This window comes from Lagopus muta, chromosome 2, assembly GCF_023343835.1.
Source record: "Lagopus muta isolate bLagMut1 chromosome 2, bLagMut1 primary, whole genome shotgun sequence".
NCBI lineage: Eukaryota > Metazoa > Chordata > Aves > Galliformes > Phasianidae > Lagopus > Lagopus muta.
Window position 1 is genome coordinate 99,455,361 of NC_064434.1, and position 23,576 is coordinate 99,478,936.

The 23,576-nt window shown below is 38.5% G+C and overlaps 1 protein-coding gene and 1 long non-coding RNA gene across 33 annotated transcripts in view; both read left to right on the forward strand.

The window, feature by feature from the left end:
• Positions 1 to 5,821, forward strand: part of NRXN1 (neurexin 1) — a 633,554-nt gene extending 627,733 nt beyond the window's left edge. For all 32 annotated transcript variants that reach the window (XM_048936787.1, XM_048936790.1, XM_048936796.1 and 29 more), the window contains one exon: positions 5,124 to 5,821. In XM_048936787.1, the coding sequence (XP_048792744.1) occupies positions 5,124 to 5,431 (308 nt within the window). In that variant the 3' untranslated portion in view covers positions 5,432 to 5,821. The remainder of the gene's footprint in view (positions 1 to 5,123) is intronic.
• Positions 5,822 to 9,648: 3,827 nt separating this feature from the next.
• LOC125689543 (uncharacterized) lies at positions 9,649 to 22,736 on the forward strand. Its single transcript, XR_007375330.1, has 2 exons — positions 9,649 to 9,712; positions 21,296 to 22,736. It is a non-coding gene; the product is annotated as an uncharacterized LOC125689543 (long non-coding RNA).
• The last annotated feature ends 840 nt before the right edge of the window (positions 22,737 to 23,576 follow it).

Here is a 23,576-nt window from a genome sequence, read left to right on the forward strand (position 1 = left end):
TAAACTGTGTGAAATACATTCTCCCTAGCTCTGCAGATCATATCAACTTGCAAAATACATTCTTTGCATGTCTTATCAGTTGCCGCTGCACTGCCAACTAACCCGTCTCCCTTTAGAGTTGTTTTGACGTGTAAAGAAGCTCGAGATCACTTTCCCATGTCTCAACCACAGGAAAAAAAAATACGCTATGCACAAAACCTGAAGTCGTAAGATGGTGATAGAATTTATAAATCATTTGATGTCAGTATGGCAGGTCACTGTACTTGGAAATAAACGCCGTATTCTGTGCAAAGAGGGAATGCATTGCTTCCTAATATAGGAATTACTGTTTTTATCTGTGGATGCTGTTTTGCTGCTCAACTATTTTTATGAGTAGCAAAATTAGTTAGCATCACTTTAGAGGCATGTTAATGCATTATATATTTCCTACTTAAAAACGTGCAAGATTTTGATTCGTAGGAAGCAAAGAATCTGACTTTGTGCACCAAAGAGTAGTACAGATAGCGCAATAATTTTATCTGAAGCACCTTTGAAAGTAAGTTATTATCTTGTTCTCTTAAACTCAGCAAGCGTCTGACAGATTTTTTTAGAGGAAATGCATTGACGACATTCAAGGTGGGAAATGTGTTGCTCCACTCCCAAGCACCACGCCTTTCCACCACATCTCTATCAGTTTTATGTGCATCTCTCAGCTCCCATTCTCTTTGAATCCTGATGTCAAAATGACCAAGGAGTGCAGCATGTATGTTCAGCAATACGTTTGCTTTGTGGTATCTCTCTCACGTGGATTACATGTGCCATTGGATACAGACAATTCCAAGTCTGATAAAAATTGGTCGCTGAGATTCAACTCAGTGGAATTACCTCCTGCTCTTTCCCTCCCATGACAGCTTGTTCTTTGCTGGGCAGCCCCTAGGGTCCCCATTTTTGCCTCCTTTCAAGAGCTAATTGAGGCCAGTGAGGAAGGCAGTAGGCTGAAATATCCCTGTATTCAGACCAGGGTGGGCTTGCAAGTTTGTAGCAGATCCTCATCCTGTTTTTGCAGTTGCACCTATTCCACTTGTTCAGCAAAGGAAGCACTGAAGTTTGTTTTTCTGACGTAGTCTTTGTAATGAGACATTGAAATTGCAGCGAGCACAGAAACCAGTTCACTAGAATCCAACAATGCTGCAGAAAATCAACCACAAACAGGTCTACAATGATAACATGCAGAGTGAAAATTAATATGTGTCCTGTAAATAATTGCCTTCATGCCTCATTGCAAACAGAGTAGTTAAACATTCTTGTCTTGTGAGTAATTTCCTATTCACAGTTTGTGGGAAGGTATAAATGTAAAGAAAACACTTTTGGGGTCCATTTGCTGGATTTTTTGTTTTGTTTTTAAGTCTGCTAATTTCAATTCACAAACACCATGGGAGCCTGCAATTCCAATTTTCTTTTCACAGTATTAATGAAAACTGGGCACTGAAAATAGCTAGCTTTTTCCCTTTAAATTTTAAACCGCTTTAGAAGTACAGGCAAGAATAACTTTCTAATCCATTACTACACAATGCTAAACTGTGTTCAGTTGCTATTATTTCAGTATTTAAGTTTTCTTCATAAGTGGTAGAAGAGGCTTTTAAAAGTCTGTTCTAAGCTGGCCTTTGAGGTAGTCCAAAAGTGCTTGTTGTATGCTGTTGAGAAGATTTGTGCTTCAGAGCAGATGCTGTAAGATGGGATCATTGCACAATAGTGGGTCTTTTTATTTTTTCTCACTGTGGTGATGTGGTCTGCACATGGTCACAGTCCTAACACTTTTCTCTTGATCCTCATTTCAGTATCTTCAACTTCAGATAGATTGTTTTTAGAATATTTTCATAATTTTTATACTTAAATATTGGGGGTTTTTATTATATTTAATCTTGATCCACCTCCAAAAATGCTAGCTTATCATTCAAAAAACAGGAGCCAACTACCTGGTTCAGCTGCAAAGATCCTGGGCTGAAATCTGCATCATGTGTTTCTCATAGTGTTGAGAAGCAAAGAGCAAGATTTCTGTAACCTGCTAACTGTTACTTGCTCTCCAACTATGTCATCTGTTGTGCATGCTTGCAATAGTTCCTCTCTTGCAGGGGAGAAGATATCCAGGTAAATTCACATGAAGGTCCTGCTTAAATAAGAGGCAGCTGTTTTCCAGCAGTGTTAATGGCTGGAGATTTGCTTTTTTACACAAGATACAGAGGAAGCTTAGGTTGGCCTTTTCCTCCCTGTCTGGACATAGGACACTTGCTGTATAGCACTTGCTCCATGAGCCTTTCCAGCCGCAATGCTCACAGACAAACCCATGTGCTTTTTAAAACTTTCCTCTTATTTCCTTCTACTTCATTTGCCTTGGAAGGTCCTGCTAGGTTAAAGGTGTATTTTAACATAAGCAGAAGAAAAATAGCAAGAAGGCATTTCCTTTGCTGAACTGCTCCTTTTACAAAAATCCAAACAAATGTAACAGCAGATGCTTTGAAAATGTTTTAAGTTTAAACGAAATTGTTGTACTGGTTGAATGGTCCTCAGACAGATGGGCTAAATGAGATAATTGTGAAAACATTCTTAAAAATAAAAGGATGCCATCAGGTGAAAGGCAAGAGTTTAGGTAATGATGAAAGTTGTTCCTTACATGTTTTTCAGGATGCAGTGTTAAAAGATAATTTCCCTATAGATGGGTTATTGTCATTTAGTGGATGTTAATTTAGTTTTAACGTTAGTGATGGCTTTTTGTCCAAATGCGTGTATGTTCAGGAGAATGAGAATCTGTTAGTCCATCAGGTATTAACAGAGTTTACTCAGTTTCTTCTATTATTTCTCAGTAATTCATTTTCCTGAACCCACATGCAGTAACATAAGACTGTCTCATTTTCATTCACTATGAAAATACTAGGAGTCTATTCTATTGCTTAGGTTGGAAAAGATCTTAAAAATCAAGTCCAACTGCATCCTGACCATTCTACTCCAACTCCAATGTCTTTACACCTTATATGTAAAATAATTTCCATTTGCTACAATAGACACAACAAACAAATAGGATCTAATATGCTCACAACTTGGAGCTAGGCCCCAGTTCTTAGTAGGGTGACATGTACTCTGAAATGAGAACAAGTTCTTGAGCTTTTTGAAGCAAAGTTGGTTCTGTGACAACCAGTTGTGGAATAGATCAATTGTACCAACCTGTAACAACTAAGAAGTTGCAGAGGAAAAAGATTATAAAATTAAAATACTATTTGACACAAATGGCACTTCTCTTGAAACTCTCTGTAGCAACTCTGTTCTTTCAGCCAAATAAAATGTCACCTTCTTTGAACTTACAGGGGACAGCTGCCAGGAAGCGGCTTTCTAACAGTAACAACACAAATCACCAGTAAATAATTAATGAGTAATAGCAAGGTAGAGAGGCAGCTTTGTTTTTTTCAAGGTTTGTGGCTTTTTTTGCTGTTTTATAACTCACAGACTTGAGGAAGTCAATGGGAAAGCATTGGAAAGCACAGCAAAGCAGCTAGTGGACGCTTTTAATTCTGGTTGTGCAAACTCATTGTAATTGTCTCACCAGTGTAGATGTGGTGTTATCTTTAATGTAGCATGCTTAAAATCATCATCTTTCCATCACATCTACTGTGCAAAAGTAACCTTGGGGCATAGTATGCCTTTGTACACCTTAAACAAGACCCTACTCTAAATATTCTTCTCTAAAGTGCTTGTTGTAGCAAGGACTGATCAAGCTGACAGTATGGATATGTTGTAAACCTAGCTTTTATACATACTCTTAAATAACACTTATACTATACTGACTGTATAACATGTAATTATTTAAAATGTGGTTTCTGTAAGCCAGGCTAGATGTTCAATGAAAGTGTTTTGCTCTATTCCGTGGGAAGCCTTGGTTCACTCACTGCTCTTTTCTGGCTCCTGAGCTCAGCCAAGGCTGGCACTGCTAGGGTTCACGGCCTCTTGGCGCTTCAGATATGCTGGTATAATTAGAGAAATGCTGTACAGACCCAGGTCACTTTGTTGTTGTCTGAGATATATCTTCCGTAAAATATGACACTTACTGCCACTCAAATAAATCCTATACAAAGAACCTGCCCTCCTTCATTCTAAGTGAAATAAAGAAAGGGTATCGTGGGAGATGTATATGCATTGCATGTGATGTGGGCATTTAACCTAAAAATTCCTTCTGGCATTGGCTTTCATTCACATGGTTGTGCAAGGGGATAAAATATGTCAGACAGCACAATAGTTCCTATCAAGAAGACTTCACAGGTTGGTCGGTTCTGTTCATATAACTGAAAAGAATCTGGCCTGAGATGTGGGTTAAAACCTCTCTCTGTGTCGTTTGAGAGGCTTTTCTGGCCTTGGAAATGTCTGGTCAGTGAAGAAAAGAAGGAAGAGAGAAACTGAGTGAAAAAGTTCTCTAAAGTGCAACCACATTCAAGGAAGGCTGTGAATGATGAAAGAGAAAGGTAGAGTTGAGAGCATTCAAAAATAAAGAGAAGTATAATTATGAAAAGAACAATAGAAGGAAAGGAGGAATTGAGAAGCTTGTTGACAGGAATTTAAAGAATAACTGAGAATACTTTATTTGTTGCCAGCTTATTTACTGCAATCATTTTTTATTATGGGGAATTTTGATTCTTCCCCCCATTCTTTTTGCTTGTATGTTTTATTGTCACTATCACTGTTCTCACAGTAACTACAAAAGAGTTGCTTTTTGTTCTTTACAAAAAGTGGCAAAGGAAAAGGGAGAGAGCCTTTCTTCCCAGACCAGTGTGCTGGCACTTAGATTCAGGCATGCCTTATTCTTTGCTTAATAACAACACTTGGAGAAATGGTACTTCTGAAGGCTACTGTTACATTTTCCTTGTTGCTCTTTTCCTTGTTTAAAGCCTCATTATTCCTCATTATTCTAACAGACATAAGAATAGAATAGGCTGCAAACCTGAACGCTTCAGGACCGGTAGGGTAGGGGGCATTGGCAGACAGTCCTGACCTAGTGAGTGCCATGAGAAAGATGCACGGTAGTAGCATGTAGATATGACTAACTCTTCAATGTGCAAACTCAATAATAACCACTCCCTTATTTCATTATCTACCTACAGCAAATCCTACCAGGGCAGGAGGAGGAAGGGAGTATCCTGGCTCATCTGAGGTGATTCGTGAATCCAGCAGCACAACAGGCATGGTAGTTGGGATCGTGGCGGCAGCAGCGCTGTGTATCCTCATTCTCCTGTATGCCATGTACAAGTACAGGAACCGAGACGAAGGATCGTATCACGTAGACGAGAGTCGAAACTACATCAGTAACTCAGCACAATCCAATGGGGCTGTAATCAAGGAAAAACAGCCCAACAGCGCTAAAAGTTCCAACAAAAACAAGAAAAATAAGGATAAGGAGTACTATGTCTGATCTCAACATCTAAATGAACGCTTGTATAGAAATAGTCTTCATTTTATCTGAGACATAATACAAACTTATTTACTTTACTTTTTATGAAGCACATTCAAAAACAAACAAAAAAGACAGGGAATGCAATCAGAAAGGAAAGACTGTTTTTAAAAACAAGCATTTCATGCTCTTGTTTTTCAGAAACGGGAGCTGATAAATTCCCTAACATCCACAGTGTTTTCATTTACTCTGCCTGTCTTTATGTTGCTGGAACAGTTCTGAAAGACAATGATGGCACCACGCATTCATAAAGCAAGGAGTATTACTACAACATCAAGGCACAATATGAAACAAAACAAATTTAAAACAAAACAAAACAGGAAAAAAAAAAAAAAAAAACAGAAAAAAGAAGCTACCTATGATTCTGGATTTAGCCAAAGTGCTAGTGCTTTCTTGAGAAGTGAGTTAGTCTTATTGTCAGAGAAGACTGTCATTATATATGGTGACTCAACAAGCAAACATAGACAGTTTGCCGTCTGGTGCAGTGAAGCAGTGATTGGAAACTTGCATTTGAAACAAAGTGCTGGCTTTTCTGAAGACTTATGTAGAAATACTTTCAAAAAGCCCCTTTCTGGTTGTGAGGAAAATAGTACGGAGGCCTTATTTTCAAAAACAAAACAAAACAGAAATCTGGAATATAAGGCACATTTCCACAAAAATAAAAAATAAAAAAAGAAAGAAAGACGAGGAAACAAGAGGGCATAGATGCAATCATTGGGAAATTTTCATGCACGCTTAATATGTTATTACATATGTTTATATAAAAACACATCTATATGTGCTTTCTGGACTGTGATAAGTGATGTTTTATAGCCTGTTGTATAGAAAATGCAAACTATATCCGCTCTTCAGCCATTTTTGGTAAACTCAATGTTATAAGTGTTGCTAGGTATAGAGAGTTTTATGACATCTGGAGCAACAGACATACTTCAGTTTTTTTGCAGCCATTATAAATTGTCACAGACTTTTTTTTTCCTTTGATTTTTCTTTTTCTTTTTTTCATTTTAATTTACAGTGTAGTGGTTATACTAAGGGGGACGTGTATGAATGTATATAAGAGTCAGCTAATTTTTTTCTTACCTGTACAGCCTCTATTCTGTTGCAATTAAGTTCTCGTAGTTTGTATGAAAGAAGTGGACTAGAAAGCAAAAGTATATATCTATTGTAATTTTTCTTCTCCCTCCTTTCCCCATCTCTCGCTCCCGATTATGCATCAATGAAGTTGATCAGAATAGCCAAATTTCCTAGAAATATACTTTCATTAATTAGCTAAATATTTAGAGACTGGTCTTTGGCTTACAGTCAGAGCTTCACTATTGAAGAGCATGGTTTGCCTTACAGGAACCTCTTCTTACAAAATCATGAGAATGATGAGTTTCTTGAGAATCTTAGGAAGTATCATATAGTGTTGATCTGGCATTCAGTTTTATGAACAGCAGTTACTATAGCATTGAGTGGTATAAGATCTACAAAGACCCATTTTAATTATCCAGGCTGAATCTACTGCAGAATTTACCCCTTTCTCTAAAAGAAATAATCTTGAGGTGCACGATAGTGTTTTTCAATGGTGGGCATTTTGACACATAAAAAATATTATTTAGCTAAGTTGATTGTGCAGTATTGCAAGGCGTCATAACCAGATAAATATAAGTTCATCATGTTTTAAAATAATAGCTTTTCTCGCATATATAAAGCATTAATGCATTTTAGTTAAATGTATTAAATCTAATGCTATAATTTACATGCTAAAGGGTTGTTTTGATTTATTATTTTTTTACAGTATTGTTTTGTTAGGTTCACAGCAATAAATCATAGCGTAACATTTTATTTACATGGAAGTTCAAAGGGAATACATTAGACAGAAAGAGGGTAGTTTGATGGAAATCCAGCCAAATCATTAGAAGGCCTCCTGAGACGGAATATAGATGTTCACACTTTACAGGCAGTAAGGAGGAATATAAAATCAGCTTTAAACAGCAGGCACAAAACTGGTACAGCTATCTGTCTGGGAGTCAGAGCACCTTAAAAATACATGTAGCTGACACAAAAATGCCTCTTTTGAAGGTTGGCAACCTCAACAAGGTGTGTTATGTTGTATTTATGAAATGATTTTTTATTTTTTTTTTCAGAGAAATGAGAACAGCTTCACAAAATTTATTCAAAACTCATTGCATAGATGGTTGTTCACCTACGGCATTTAATTCCTCCCACCTTTGCAAGACAGCTGTACTCAGGGAAAGGCAGGGTAAGTTATACTGATGGTCATTGCTGGGAGCAAGAGACTTGAGCTGGAGGCAGGAGAGAAGTTGAAAGCCAGGTGGTGGTCAGTATTGAAAGATTTCATTGCCTGAAGAAATGTGGAAAAACAAGAATAAACTGATGGTAGGAGATGGGACAAAGCAGAATACGGTTTGGGTGAGATGGAATGGTCTTTTCTGCTTGGTATTGATTGCATTCATGAAATAGCATGGTTAGGTCAACTTCCAGGCAGTTTGGTAGATTAATCTTTAAATAAATCCACACATCAAGGAAAAAAAGTTCTGTTACTACCATAAGAAACAAACACAATTTTAATACTGTTTCTGAAGGTTCTCCTATTTCCTCTTTAATTTTGTAATTTAGCAAAAAACAAATACGGATATATCAGAAGTGCCAGCAAATGGATTTAATATTCCTTTGTGTTTAAAAACAGCAGCAACAACAAGCAAATAGACATAAAACAACTACCTAACATAAAATTGGATCCCTACTCTATAATAATCTAATTTGTTTGACTGAGATGGCTTCATTTCTATGACTGTATTGTGTTGCCTTTTTTAACAAAACACTAAATAATGTGTGAAACTTTCAACCCTAAGACATTGAAGAGAGGCCCAATGCCCCTAACCTTATAGTGCTTTCTGTGATAGATATTTACGATTTTTTTATTTGTTGCAAGGCCAATTTATTCATTATCGGAAATGCTAAGCAAGTGGAATTTACTGTTTTGTTAATAAAAATGTTTCTTAATACAAATGCTGGCTTGGCTTTTTTTTGTTTTGTTTTTTTGTTTTGTTTCGTTTCTTCCCTCTCACACTTCGATCTGGGGTTCCAGTTCATCTGATCTGATAGCCATGAAAAAAAGTTGGAAGTGATAGAAAAACAAAGACATTCATGTCAGCAAAAGTGACCTTCCATAAGTCTTACGTTCAACTTGCCCAGTTAGAAAAGCACAAAATCAACGATGTATTGCTATGCAGAACTACTTAATTAGAAAATACCTATTTTTTTTCTAATATCAGGAACTTGGAACTTAATATTCCCCTACTCTGCCACCCCCAGACTGGAAAAAGAATTCCCTTCCTTTTCCATGACTTTTTCCTCATTGAAAGAAGATGATGGAATATAAGGTACTGAGATGAAGAAAATTGAACTAATTATATTTTCTTTTGTCTGTAAGTTTGCTTAAAGTTAATGGAAAAATGAGCATATTTCAGTTTCTCAAAAACATTCCTCGATAATTATTGCAAAATTTCAACCACAGTTAATCTGTTGTACGAGTACTTTCCTTTTTAGCACGGCATTTAAATTCATTGCTAACTTCAAGCAAACATCTAATCCTATTGATTTAAGTAAGTGTCTAAAGCTACCTAAATGCATTGCAGATTGCAGATGGAGTTAAGATTTCAGATCTGAATTCCAAGAAGAATTTGAATGTATCACCTTTAATCACATCAGTAGCTTCTTTAGCTTCAATAGGATTTATTTATCTGCTTAATTAGGTATAGACTGAAGCATTTTAGATAATACACATTCAGAAATATCTGGAGAAAATACCCTATAATTTTCTACTGGTATAAAGCAGTTAACTGTAAACTTACATCCTGAACTACTTTATAGTATAGTATAGGAATTAGTAAATGAGTGTGTTCACAAGTGTGTTTTTAAAATAAATACTGTTCATTTTATTGAGGAACATACTTCATGCACAGCTGAGCTTTAACTATAGTGATTTTTGTTATACTGTTGTGTGGAAACTGTTGAGTCATGGCCTGAACCACTGATTGAGCACCTGGGAAAAGGACCCAGTCAGCCCTGGGAGCACAGGTGAAAGCAATTCAGCTGCGTTACCAGAAGGGGTGAAGCCTGGCTGCACCTCTCTTAAACCTCATTTAAGGGCTGACTGCCACCAGAGAAGGATCTCTTTCTGGAGGTCCCTCCTTGGTGAAGTTTTTCCTTCAAACCAAGACTATTCTGATACAGGTGAGCAATCTTCTTCCCTTCCCTTATATTACTTTTTTAGCGTGTTGGTCCTTCTGTTATCACACCTTTATTGTATCGCTTTTCCTATCATATTGATCTGTTCAATTACTACAACTGGAAAAAAAAAAAAAAAAAGTTACACTCTTTAACTCTGTATGGTAATTATTCATTCTTCCTATGTTTATACTGTGTTCTCCCTTTTACCAAAAAAGAGTAATGGTCTCTTGATACCTGCATCAACAGTTAACTGTTGTGAGTGTTGGTCTCTGTAATCAATCATTACTGCAGTCTAGTAGCTAAAAAAAGCTTCGCACAATGAAGGAAAAAAAAAACAAACCTGTACCAAACCTCCAAATACAACATAGAACAAGAGAAATATGGCACTTACAGGCTGTTAATTACAGCTGTGTACTGTTGGAATGAATTTGTTAATTTCTCCAATATGACTTCTTTATAGTTAAACAAAACAGCTCTCAATTTGGGTACCGAATATGGATTTCATACTAATTATAGAAGCTCTCTTCTAAATTCAGTCCGGCCCTATCTAGTGGTGTTTATTACCATTATACTGTGATAAAACAGATTTGTCAGTACAATTTTATTTGGAATCAAGGCTGTTTGCTTTGCTTTAAAGCCCTTGTCTGTAAGTATTCTGATGTTAAAATGTTTCTCTCCCTTGTGGGAGAGGGGGAAAGATATCCATGCTGCATTTAAATCAATTTACAGCTTCTACGTGCTAGGTTGATACAATTGTCTGCCAGACTCTTCCTGTCTATTCTTCTTTTAATTGGTCTTCGCTGTCCATGAAACCGAAAGTGTTTCCCCCAGGTTAAACTTTGAGCTGGAAATTTCAGGAATCTGTGCTTAGTTTTGTGAGGTGCAGGGCCAGATGTCATTGTGACTTTCACTAGCTTATTTTGGAGGCTTCTTAAGGTCTTTAATAGACTTCAGTTGTTAGCTCTGTCATCTGGAAAAGATAGTATGTACCCTCTCCTTTCTCAGTCACTGCCATACAGGATGGACCAGGCACTGAGCACCCTGATCAAGTTGTAGGTGTCCCTGTTCATTGCAGGGGAGTGGGACTAGATCATCTTTAAAGGTCCTTTCCAACTCAAATGTTTCCATGATTTTTCTAGTAATTATCTTCCCTCACTGTTTAGAGCAATTAAATTTCCATATGACAGTACTCCTCCAGAAAATGAGGTTATTGTGGTGGGCTACTTTTTTTTTAAAGGAAAAAAAAAATGCTATTTACATAAAGGGTGGACTTATTAAAAACACCACATCCTTTGAATTAAGTAAATTGGTTTTAAGTATGGTAATTTCATTCCAGTGTATACCTGAGAGGTTTCAAAGTCCATGACAGCAAACTGTCAACAACAACAACATGCTTTCTGGAAACAACAGGGGCATTACCTTGTTTGCAAGAGTGCTCAGGAGCTGGCAGTACGTGTGGACACGTAGCTCTGGTTACAGCAAATAACTGTAAATGCAAAGGGAAATGGGATTCGGGCAGTCAGAAATAACTGCAGCCACTGTTGCTGGACTTAGAAGTAAGTCCATTTGCAAGCAAGCAGGCATTTATTGGATGATGTTAGTCATAGATTGGGATGGAGCAGGCTGAGAAAACAGTCACAGCCTGTGTGGCTGCATCAGCTTTTTCAGGCCGCAGGGGCCCAGCTGCTGCTGAAGGTGCCCTCCAGTGTGGAGGAATGGGTAGGTTTTACAGAGCAGCTGCTGCACGCTCACTGCCATTTTCCAGTCACTCTATCTTTCAACTGAAATGAAAGTTCAGTTGCTGTCAAAAGTAGAGCAGATTGCTTCATTTGACAGTTCTAGTGGTTCCAGTACAGCGCCAGCACCTCACAGAAACCAGGCTTTGCAGAAATGTGCGTGGGCTGGTTTGGCATGCAGGGAGGGCCGGGACACAGGGAAATGCTTATGGTCCCTTATGATGTCCCCACAGAGCTGTTCTTGCTGTCACCCCTGCTAGGTCTTGAGTTTGGTACTCTGACACAGAGGTGGGTTGGAACAAAGTAGGACCCAGACTCAGTTTTGAGTCCTTAAGGCAGTGAGCAGGCTGTAGGCAGGCTGTTACAGAACTGTAGGCCTTGGAAAGGACCTGAGGAGAAAACAGTACTGGTTTTCTGTCGTTTTCTGCTCCCCATCTCCATTGGTATTCCTCTGCTAGCAGTGAAGAGGTCTAGGAATTTAATTAGGAGTTAATTGTTTCTTTAAAACTTTAACTGCCTGTTCCACACACTGGAGAGGAGAAGCTCACTTCTATTGATGTGCTTGGATAGGGAGGCAAGGCCTGAAAGCCAGGCAGCTGAATCCCACAGGGATTAAACTCACAGTGACACAATATCACTAATTTTCTGGAAGTCCAGATATCAGAGATTTTGACCAGGCAAGCTTCAGCACATAATGTCAAACCTTAACAAAATAATTAACTCGGAGACCAGGTTCCTTGGAAAGCCCCACCATCTTTGCCAGTTTTTTGGGGCTTGCAGGTGAGTTTAATGCCTCACTAATTACAGCTGGAGAGGTAGCAGAGATTTTACCACTGTCTATCAGTCCCACCTGGCAGAAAGTTTTTCCTGCTAGAAAACTGAGCTTGCTGTAGTTACAATGCCAGGTCAGCTAATTGTACAGAGATTTTTCTTTAGATTTCAGTGTTTCTAGGAACCAGTGCAGAGGCACATTGCTGCGGAATTTAAAGGCATCCTTTTGATTTATAGGTGAGGTTCAAATCGCAGGACAAGAAGAGCATACTCCAAAAATAAAAGCAGACTTTGGCTCATGCTGTCCAGCAAATTCCTATATGAAAGCAGGAGGATTTCAGGTAATTAACCCATTTAAATCTCAATTTGTTGAAGGATGGTGCTTGGAAAAAGAGAATTTATGTCTAGCTCTTCTGAAAGCATTACGTTAAGTTGCAGGCCCCTTTTAGGGGATCTTACAGAATGCAGGTAACACAAATGTAAGTCATTACTTAGACCAATTTCTCATCTGTTTGTATGGCTTTCTGTAAGTAAGGACTGCAGGATGTGGCTTGAAGTTAGGTCTATGGCTAGATCAGGAAGTATCAATCAGTAGAAGCAAATTTCATGGCAAAGTAGTAGGGGCTGAAGACCTGAGCTCCCTGTTGTATTTCAAGGTGTTCTTTGAATTGGTTGTGGTTTGGCCATATGGCTGGGTGCTGTTAAGTTAAGCTATATTAAAGGCATTCATGGAGCTGATTTTATTTATGTCAGTCTGGGAAGTGTGTAGTCTGCTCAGGCAGAGTTCTCTGGAGTTGATGGTAGTGTAGTAATGGGAACTACTGAACCTGGAGTTGCTTCAGAACTGTATTTCTGATTTCTAACAAAACCATTACTGTTGCAGTGCTCTTTGTGCTTTGTTATACATCAATGTACTTTTAACTCTTTAAAAATAGCTTAGCTGTATTATAATATGAAGTACCAAGTGCCAGATGGCAATTGCTACTATGCATCCTGATACTTCTTCAGGACTCTGTCTTTGCCACTCTGACCTTGATATTTTTTTTTTTTTTTAATTTTATTTTTACCACTCTCCTTTCTTAGTTTCCTGGAATGGGTTAAGAAGAACATGGAAGTATTGTGAGATATAGGCTATATGAGGAATCCGTGTTTCCAACACTGAGGTCACTAGTCACTTATAAACTGGTGACTTGTAGAAATACATTGTGGTTTCCTCATCAATTGTAGAAATATTCTGTAGACTCCAGACAAAGCTGGGACTGACAGAGCTCTATAAGGAAGAAGGTGTTCATCTAGGAGAAATGGTTGCAGCAGGGCAGGATTTGGCCACTCCTCTGAGTGTCAGAACTGAACTGAACAGCCCCAGCCTTGGGGAACTTGACATCTGGGTTTTAGGACACAGATACAGTTTTAACAAAAGTTTTGATGGTCTTCTCTAACCCAATACTCACTCAAATCAATTCTTTCTGGTAAAGAAGTTAATATTAATCAGTTTCAAACTTAGTCAGTGTTAAGAATATTAAAAGAAACCTCAAGAGATTAAGCTACTCTTGGAGATATTCACTTGTGTTTTTTGCAGGCAGGAGAACTTATATTTCTTTAAGAATAAAACTTCACTGCTGCTTTTTAAGTATGGAGTGATTGCACTTTCCTCTAGCGTACTTTATGTTATTATGAACACTTCATATAAGTATTTGGAATAGACATCAGTAATTCTTTTAGATTTCTAAGTGTTAGGCATCAAAAATAGACAATATAAAGTGATAAGAGACTTCTAAATCTGAATTTCTGTAAATGGGCATATTCATGTTTTAGTGACTGCTTTTAAGTTTTTTCTGAAGCTAAAATAATCACTTTAGTAAGAATGAATTATTAAATATAGAAAGAAACATCGGTAAACATAGGCTTCTTCAGAAACAGTTCTGTTTCAGTTGAGAACAGTTAATTTCAGTTAAAAGAATGTCTTTTGAGGTTTTGGTTATTTTTTAGTGTACTAAATGATTTCTTGGTAGCACCTACTGTGACTTAGGAATTTCTGAGACTTTGAATTCAAAATGAGATGTAGAATCATTGCCAATCTTTCTGAATTTTGATCAGTTACCACACATTGCAGGTCAAGGTTTGTGTAAGTGAAGTTGCAGGGAAAGTCTGGTACCTGATCTCACATGTTGCTTTTCTGGAGGGCAGCTTTGCCCGTGAGCGTGGGCTGTCCCTGCTATGCTGCTCTGCAGTCCTTATCCGTGCTCCATACTTATCCATGGGAACCATTACATGGGCTCTGCTGCATGCTGTAGAAATCTCTGCCTCAAAGGCAGCACTTGGTATTAATTTGCACACTGTTTGAAGCAAAGCTCCCGTTAACTTCAGCGCAAGCAGAGTTTTCATCTGAGGAATGTAAAACTCTGGATATGTTGGCATATTAGAAAATACTCCAAAAGCTGATTGAGAGCCCTGTACAAACAACCTGAACACAGAGTATGGAAAAGCCAACCCAAAGAACATAAAAGAGTCTGATTTCCGGAGATGGACAATAGGCTGTTGTGGAGGCATGACTTACTCCTGTGAAGTCTTTAATAGCTGTTTTTGGTTCAGCAAGAGCGTGAGATGGGAAAGGCCTGATATTGCACAGCAATAGATAACACAGCCTAACAAAATGAGGACAGAACAAACAGGACTCTGCAATTTTCAAAATTGTTTTCAAATGTTGTAGAGATGCTATGTTGTAGAAGTGGAATAAAAATCTAACAGTGAGACTTGATAACAGGGTTGAACAGCAAAGTGTGATGAATGTCACAAGCAGTAGTAGTTGTAATCACATGAGAAAATAAAGAGGAAAGGAAGAGAAGGAAAGAAGACAACTCTGAATACCTTCATAAACAGCAAGGTTTTTCTTTCCATTGTAAGTGTGTGAGGCCCTCGGTTCTGTGTACGTGTTGGGGGTGTTTGCAGTGCATCAATTACTACTGCTAGATGCAGAGCTGTAACAGCCTACGAGTTACAGTGGGGTGGCTCTGATTGCTCTGAGCTTCGCTGTAGGTGAGCTGCTCACACATGGAATTTGATTCATGAAGTCTCATTTTTCTTCAAATGCTTATTGAACACTGCTAGCTTCTTTGCTCAGCAGCCACATTTCTTTACTACTCCCACTGTCATCCACACAGAATTTTTGAAATGAGACGTGTTTTTGCCACTGCATATGTTTTCTTTCTTTTTTTTTCTTGGAGTTTTTATGAGGCTGAGAATGAACAATCTCAATTCTCAGTTTAAACATAATGATCCTTCCAGATTCTTAATGAGGCAAGCATTTAGGTTTTAAATAATTAAGAATCAGAGTAACAAATCATTTTAATTGCAGTTTTATAATAATGTGTGAAAGTTCACATGGAAGGTTTGTTTTAAACAAATAATACTGTATTAACACTGTTAGGTCAATCTTTCTGCTGCTACTATGATGTCCATTAATAGCACTCAAAGTACCTGAACCAGACTACAGAACCTAAGGCTTAATTAAAAGTGAAATGTTAGTGAGAATAGAGGGAGGAAAAAGTCTCTTCTTCCCAGCTTTTTCTCCTGGTTAAAATTCAGATTATTGCACCAGTATATTGTTGTTATTGAATTTGAATTTGCCGTGTAGAGAATTTGTCTTTATCTGCTCAGTTTATACCAATGCAAGTCCAATATGAAAAGAAGTCATTATTTCCAAAACATCTGAACTGCTGAAACTCATCTTGCATTCTGTACTAAGCTTATTCACAATGCCTTATACATACAAGTGTAATTGTAGCCATGCTGGTGTGTTCAGAAAGGAAGACGACAGCCATGTTACAGTAAGCAAGCTTGTCTGAGCTTGCAGACTCCAAGAATAGGAATCTTCTTGTTTGTCCACCTTTTCACTGAATGAAGCAGAAACGAAAGTAAGTTGATCTTGATTTAACAAAGCTCCAGTTCAAAGCAGAAGTTTGTATCCTCCTCCAAACCACTACCAAACATCAGCTGCATCATACATGTTGACAACACTGTGTCAAGTTAGCCCAGGGGTAGATAAAACTTCACAGAAACATTATGTCAGCATAATTCTGTAGGCTTTATTGTCATTATTCATAGTTGGTCCAACAAGGACCTGAGCCCAGCAGTGCGTGTCCATACCAGTGCAAGTTACAATTCAGACCTTTATTCTGCCAGGTACAATAGAGAAAACTCTACTTCCTCATATATTTATTCCAGAGAGAACGTTAAAGTTTGATATTTTTTTAATGGCATTGCAGCACAAAGCAGTAGATGTAATCAAAACAGTCTTTCAACTCTTTTTTTTTTTTTCTTTAATCATATTAGAGAAATCAGCAGTTCTGTAACAATGATTCTTGAAGGTATATACACTACTTTGTTACTACAGCAACAAGCAGCACTGACAGCATCAAGTTATAGCCTTTTGCAAGACCAGATCAAAATGAAAATGGCCACAACACATCTGCTGTATGAAAAGGGAAGAGGATTATAAGGTTAACAGGGCAGTTACAATATGGAAAAGTATCTTAATTTTTACAAAAAATAAAAAAGCTTCTGTGGTACTTCACAAGCCCTTGAGTCAGAACAGGTGTAAACTTGTACCAAATCTTCAGCAATTAAGTCAGCCCTTCTTGATCTACTTTGTGCTGTTCCAGGTAAGGGATGACCCGTCTCTTCTTAAGGGATGGAGATGACTCTCTAATCAAGGGGTAGCATGTAGCTATTTTCACAGCAGTAGAGAAGGCGGTGTTTAAGGTGAGGACAGGACCTCCCTGAGCATCTTGATGTTTAAAAAAAAAAAAAAAAGTGTAAACTGCTGTGTCTTGGATTGTCTGCTTCCTGACAATAGAGACCTGATTTGCTTTTTTCTCTACATCCTTCAGGAGTACATGGGGGGGGGAAGCATAAAGCATATGGGGGGAAAAGGGCAATCTCACCTTTCTCTTTCCTCCTTACACTTCATTACTTCTCCCTCCCTCCCTGGAAGAGCCAAGGTCTCTATTCTTGAGCTAAGGCACACTCAGAGTAAATACTGGATTTGAGTTATTTCAAACCCTGATCCCATAAAGACACCTTAATGCAGTCCAGCTTTCAAAAGTACACGGTGAAGTGAGCTATTATGTGCTGAGCTCCTTAGAGAAGCTGACCGTAAGTTCTATTTTATTTACCAAGACTCAGTCTATGTAGCTTTTGTGATGCAGAAATAGTTTTGTAAATTATACCATACATTTCCTAGCAGAGAAGCTGCTTATATCGGGCAAAATGAGCTTGTGGCAAGAGACGTTTAAAAGAAATGGGGGATAAAATAACCAGCACTAAGTGTTATATAGGTGTAACCATATCTAATTTAGCTACAATTGCTGATATTGGGGTTTCTTCCCTTCCTACCTCTCTCTGTACAGGATGAGAAATGAGCATATGTCAAGAACAACACTGCTTTATCAAGGGCAGCTTCATATTGGCTGTACTTAAGGAAAAGCAGGGTGAAAGTTAGCAGAGCAGATACAAAAGGCTAAATTGCTGAAATAGAATGCCACTCTGTGTTGTAGTAAGGCCATTGGCTTAAATTGTGTTACAGAAGCTCATTAAAGCTATTATGTATTTACTAAGCCACTGTAACTACATGGGTGCGTGCTCTGAGATTGCCTGAAGAGTTAGGTTTCCTAGCTTAAGCGGTAATGAATGGGGTTGAGTCTCATGCATTTTGCCTTGACTTCAGGGGGAAAAAAAAAACAGTGATGGAGAGTGATGTCAGCTGAGGAGACAGGTGGTAACTTGTTAAGCCATTGTGACTCATCTATGTTAAGTTTTCAGCCTGCATCCTTAGCTGCAGCTAGTTAGACTTCTAGGCAGATAAAGAGCTAATGGCAGAGACTGTGTGAGAAAAATAACTAGGTCTCCAAATACACTTAGCTACTCAAAAACATGCCTGAAAAAATGCTCAGTTAAGAGAGAGCCCTAAATAATTCATTAACTTTTTAAAGTTTTACCCTGCCATTAATTTCTGACTTGCCTGCATATTAAAAAGTATGTAACATATTATTGAGTTTCTGACTCTCAGTGAACTGAAACAAACTGGTCAATTCCTTATGTTCTTAAGGAACAGGAAAACAAAGGCAGATCTTTTAATTCTCTCAGTCATACAGTTCATCCATGCTTTCTCTGTGCTTTTACATTTTTCCATGGTAGTAGAGTGAATGTTCAGGTGTTAAATGAACAAAAGCTGGAGGTATTCATAAAAGTTAACTTGTCACAATTCTAGGGTCATTAGGACCCAAAAAATGAATCAAAAAAGAATGATTTCTGGAAAATAGGATTAACTTCATTTAAATCTGCTATATATTTAAAAATCTACATTACAAAATCCAGACCAGTTTTTTTTATAACTTCTTAATAGAAGCTGCACCTTTTAGAGAACAGTATGTGAGCCATTTTAGGTATCTGCATTTGGAAGACCTAAGCTCTGTTCTTCTCTGCTCCCTGGTAGACTGTAGACACATCACATTACAGGTTTTTACTTTGTTCAGTAAAAAAAAAAAATCCTGCTTAATTGTGACAAGACTTTGCATATACCCAATGCTTTCTAGCAAGAAAGTCTTGCAAGATTAATACGTAACCCAAGCTGAAGTAGGAAAACAATTATTCTGTTTTATCTAAGGTGCAGAAGCTGTGTTACCCGTTCTTGTACATACAGATAGGGATCCCCTTAAACCAAAAAATGCTAGCCTTATGATTGTCCCCAATTCCCTTGCCACCCTATGGCCAGAATGTGTTTCCCAGAGAACTACCAGCTAACCCAGCAGGTAGCCTGAGGACCCACTTCTCACCCGTTCTAGAAGTTCCTGCCAGTTCCATATCTTAGTCCTTGATCTCTTTCTGATGTTCCTGCTCCTCAGCTGTCCTTCCCTGCAGTTCTTATGATGGTGACTGAGGTAAGAGCTGGTTATGCAGCTGGTGCAGAGAGAAATCATTCAATAGCAATATAAAGAGTGCTTAAGCCCAGAAAAAGTGTCCACACTTGTCAGGTTCTGGCTGAAGAATCATTATTTAGGATCTCTCAGAAGGCCTACTACGGAGCTGGTCACTACATCCAAGTTTCCTGAGCCTTGTTCTTAATTCCCATAAATCTCCTTCCTACATAGTGTGAATATTTGGAAAAATACTGGTATATAGAGGACAAAGGCCATTCTTCTCTTCTGGAGAGTAGCAAGGCAATAAAAAAGGCAAGTTTATTTCTTGTGTAGTAGAAATGTGAGCATATATAGCCTCAAATCTGAAGTCTGATTTAAACTGGGAAGTTCACAACGCCTTGATCAAAACAAACAACATTTCATTAATTGAGCAGCATCACTAGAATGTGCTGAGCTGCCCTTTATCTGATTACGGCAGCTTCTGATTAAGCATTGTGGCCTTGGACATGTGGGGTTTTACAGATGGGGGGGGGAAAAGTAGCACCAACAACACCCACAAGGATACAGGATGCTGTATAGCATTCTGTAGCCTTTTCTTCTCCCTTCTTTTTACAGCTTCTCCCATTCTGAGCTTTAAATATTAAACACTAGAAGCTTTTCTGCATGCCAGTAAACCTGCAGGTAGGAAACAGTATAGGTATGCTTTAGTCAGTTACAACTTTCTTCATTCAGTAAGCTACTATTTTAAGCATACCCATCTCACATGGGTGATGTTTATGGTGTGTGCGCATCCTATCAACAGCGTTTTGGTTGGTTTTGTTAAGTTTAAAGCCTTTCTGCGTTTGTCAAACAACCCTGTGTTTTTGTGTTATACCTCATTCACTTTGTAGCAGTAACTATTTCTGCTTAGCTTCTGTCTGTAGAAAAGTGGAGTAGATCTAGTGAAACTTTTTACAGTTATAGAGTAAATAACAATTTATTATGCGTTTCTTCAAATTTTATGGACTGCTTCGATGTAATTAGTATACAAGATAATTGTCAAGCTTCTTTTTTTGTTGTTGTTGTTTTTTAAAAAAGAACTTAAGAATTGCTAATAGATATTTTTAGGGAAATGAGAGTCAGTATTTGTCCTTCACTCTTTCCCATAACTTTGGCTATGGGGGTGAATGGGTCCAGTGCTTAATGTTTGTGTAATATGATTTGCAATACCCTTTAAACATCCAGTCATTAAAAACCATAAAAAGCAAGTAAGTGAATTTCCACAGTGCTTCCTGGAAGAGGCAGGTGAAAGGTCTTAAATATCTCTCCTAAACGTAGCTCGCTTAGCTGTGATTTTGCTTTCACACTTGTGTAAATGACCAGCAAAAAGGATTGAGGACAAAAGATTGGTGCAGATAACAGCATGTGCAGGCCTGAATGATAGAACCATAGAGTGATACGGGTTGGAAGGGACCTTCAAGATCATCTAGTTTCAACCTCCTGCTGTAGGCAGGGCTGCCTCCCACTAGATCGGGTTGCTCTTTGCCTTGTGTGTTAGCAGTGCTTGGGCTTCTGACACTTCATTCTCTTCTATTCTGGCATCTCCTTGCCCTGCTCACTCTAATCCTAGTGCCCACCCAGCACCACTCCTATTGTGTCGAGCTCTTTTGAATCTTTTCACATGCAGGAACTGCAGTGAGATAACCAAGTGAATAGTTTACCAAACACACCTACTCGAAATCCTAGATATGCATCTTTCCTCACTACTCCTGAGAGCAGTCCTGATTCAGCTGATGAAATAAGCATAAGAACACATGAGCTCACTGAATTTTGAGACCAATTTTGGCTCCTGTTCTCTCTGCAGCTTCTCATATCTTGACTGATTGATTGATTCATCATTAACAGCCTGAACCTTTGAATGAAACCAGTGGGAGTCTTGCCATTTTACCAGCAAGAACAGACTGCTGCTTTAGTTTCCCACATGAAAGTACAATTCACTAATGTGTAAAAGGGTAAAATAAAATTCAAGAGACTGAGATGGCTGCTCTTAAAGTCAATTTAGTATAGAAAACCTGTACTGAAGCAACTGTTTGAGTATAATCAGCAATCTGTGGATGGCTTTTACATTTATTTTTACATGTCAATTTGAGATTCTGACTTCATTTTTTTTTTCTGTTGATCAGGCATGTATGAATTTAAGCGTGAATGATTTTTGGTGTTCCTTGAGGACTCCCACCATCTTTTGCCTCTCCTATGATTGCTCTCCTCTCTCATCCTCTCCACCATCTCATGTGTCACAGTCATCCTTGGGAGCACTGAAGATAGGACATCCTGCCAGGGAGCCATCATCAGCACTGCCATTTAACTGTCCGTCCTTGGGGCACCCAGAGAAAGCTGTGTGGTAGGTGCAGCAAGCACCGGGCGAGCTGCACCAGTGTCACAGAAAATATAGTCTGAATCTCCCACCTGTCAGAGAAAGGACCTACCACCAGGCTACTGAGGCAGTCTGATTGGCTGTGGCAAGATAGATTTGTTTTAACCCATGAAATTCCAGGCTAGGTTTGAACGTAGCAGCACACAAAGGTTCTTAGGAATGCACTTAGTCTCAGATGTTATTCCTCAGTGAGCTTCATCATTTCTTGGTCATAATATCAAGGAGAGATATAATTAGATTTATATTTATGTGCTTTTTGCAACATACAGGGTTATTTTCTGTTCATGCTATTACTGCTTTGGGAGTATAAACAAAACTGATGAACACATTATTATACCTTTATGAGGGCAAGTTATTCAATGCATGAATGCTAGTGACACTTTCAGTACTGTGCTCACAATGCTTATTCTGATCATAATGGTTTAAATAATACATGAGCTCATGCATATACATACTGTAGCTCAGCTCTTTCATTAAGAGCCTTGCTAAATTTTCTCAGCTAGTCTTCCCCAGTGCTCATGCATTTTCAGGGTGAAAGTCCTTTTCTTTGTCACAGGCAGGTTGCAAAATCTTGCTGAGATATCATTTTAAATTTGTTTGGATCTGCAACCTAGTTTAACAAGGGCAACTTGCAGCCTTTGCTATTCCTCCTGGGAGAAAAGAAGTGAAGCTTATGTGAAGTGTTTCAATGTATGAAAAAGCCATATGAAAGGAAGAGTGGAAAATTGGATTCAGTAATTAAGATTTTTGTGTTGAGACTCCAGTGGTCTCTGTTCAGTTCCCCGGAGTTTCTACAGGAGTTTGGGCAAGTCACATCAATCTTTCTAAGCCTCTGTAAAGTAAGGGTAACAGTTTCCTCTTTTCTTCCCACTTTGTCTTATTTGTCTCTAAGTTCTCAGGTATGGATTTCTTTTGAATGTGTTTATACCTTGCCTAGCAAACCATGGCTTTGAATGTATTCAGGGACACTTTTTAATATATACAAACCAAGTATTAGCAAGTAAAATACTTATGAATTTATATCTTCGGTACTCCAGTTCAGGATAGTCACTTTTTAAACAAATATGTTGAAGAATGTGTATTTATAGAGAAAGCTCTTGATCCTAATGTTTTTGGACAGAAAAGCAAGATTCTGTGTTGAGAGCAGGACGGGATCTGTGCATTAAATACAGCTGGCACAGAGAAATGAATCCACCTTTCACGTCTGCTCTTGGCTCTGCATACTTGGGAAGCACTGCAACAGAGAGAGGAGAAATTCTGGATAGAGGCCTGATGTATGGCAACAGAGCAGGAGTTGGAAGTGATGAGAGAGGAATACATGTGGTGGGTCCCTACTGAGAGAATAAGTTGTAGCTGATTTTGTGCTTGTAAAAGAGTGCAGGCTTATGTGGCTCTGGCTTTCCAGAGGGCACCTGCCTGCAGTGTTGGCAGTGCTTCCTGCACTTGAACCTAAACACAGGGCTTTACATAGGAATGGCTGTGAGATTTCTCCTTCCTTCCTGCTAATTTGTGTCTGGTATTTCTGGGGAAATGAAAGTACCTGAAACAAACCAAACACTGGCCCCCTACCCTGACAAAATCAAATTACTGTAATGAAATAGAATTTTACATCATGAATCACTGGCACCTATCAGACCATAACATTGCAGCAGGCTGCTAATGAAGCACTGCTGTTCATCACCTGGTTTAAGTGTGCAGCTTCTTCAGTTCAAGGCTACTTCAAGAGATGCTGCTGTGATCTCAGAAGCCCTTCAAGGAACACAACTGTATGTAGGGGTCATTCACAAACTGGCAAAACAAAGCTGGGCTGTTTTAATGCTGCAATAACATGTCCATAGAGCTCCTCTGTGCTCACAGAGTACAACACGGGGCACAACTGGAAGCTGTATTTATGAAAGTGTTCCTGCTTCATTAGCTGTGATTGACATGTTAGGTACACCTGCTTCCCTATTAGGTCCTGACACCATCTATTAGGGCAGAGTGACCTTCCTTCTGGGCAGCAATCATTATCACTCTGCTCTTAAGAGAGG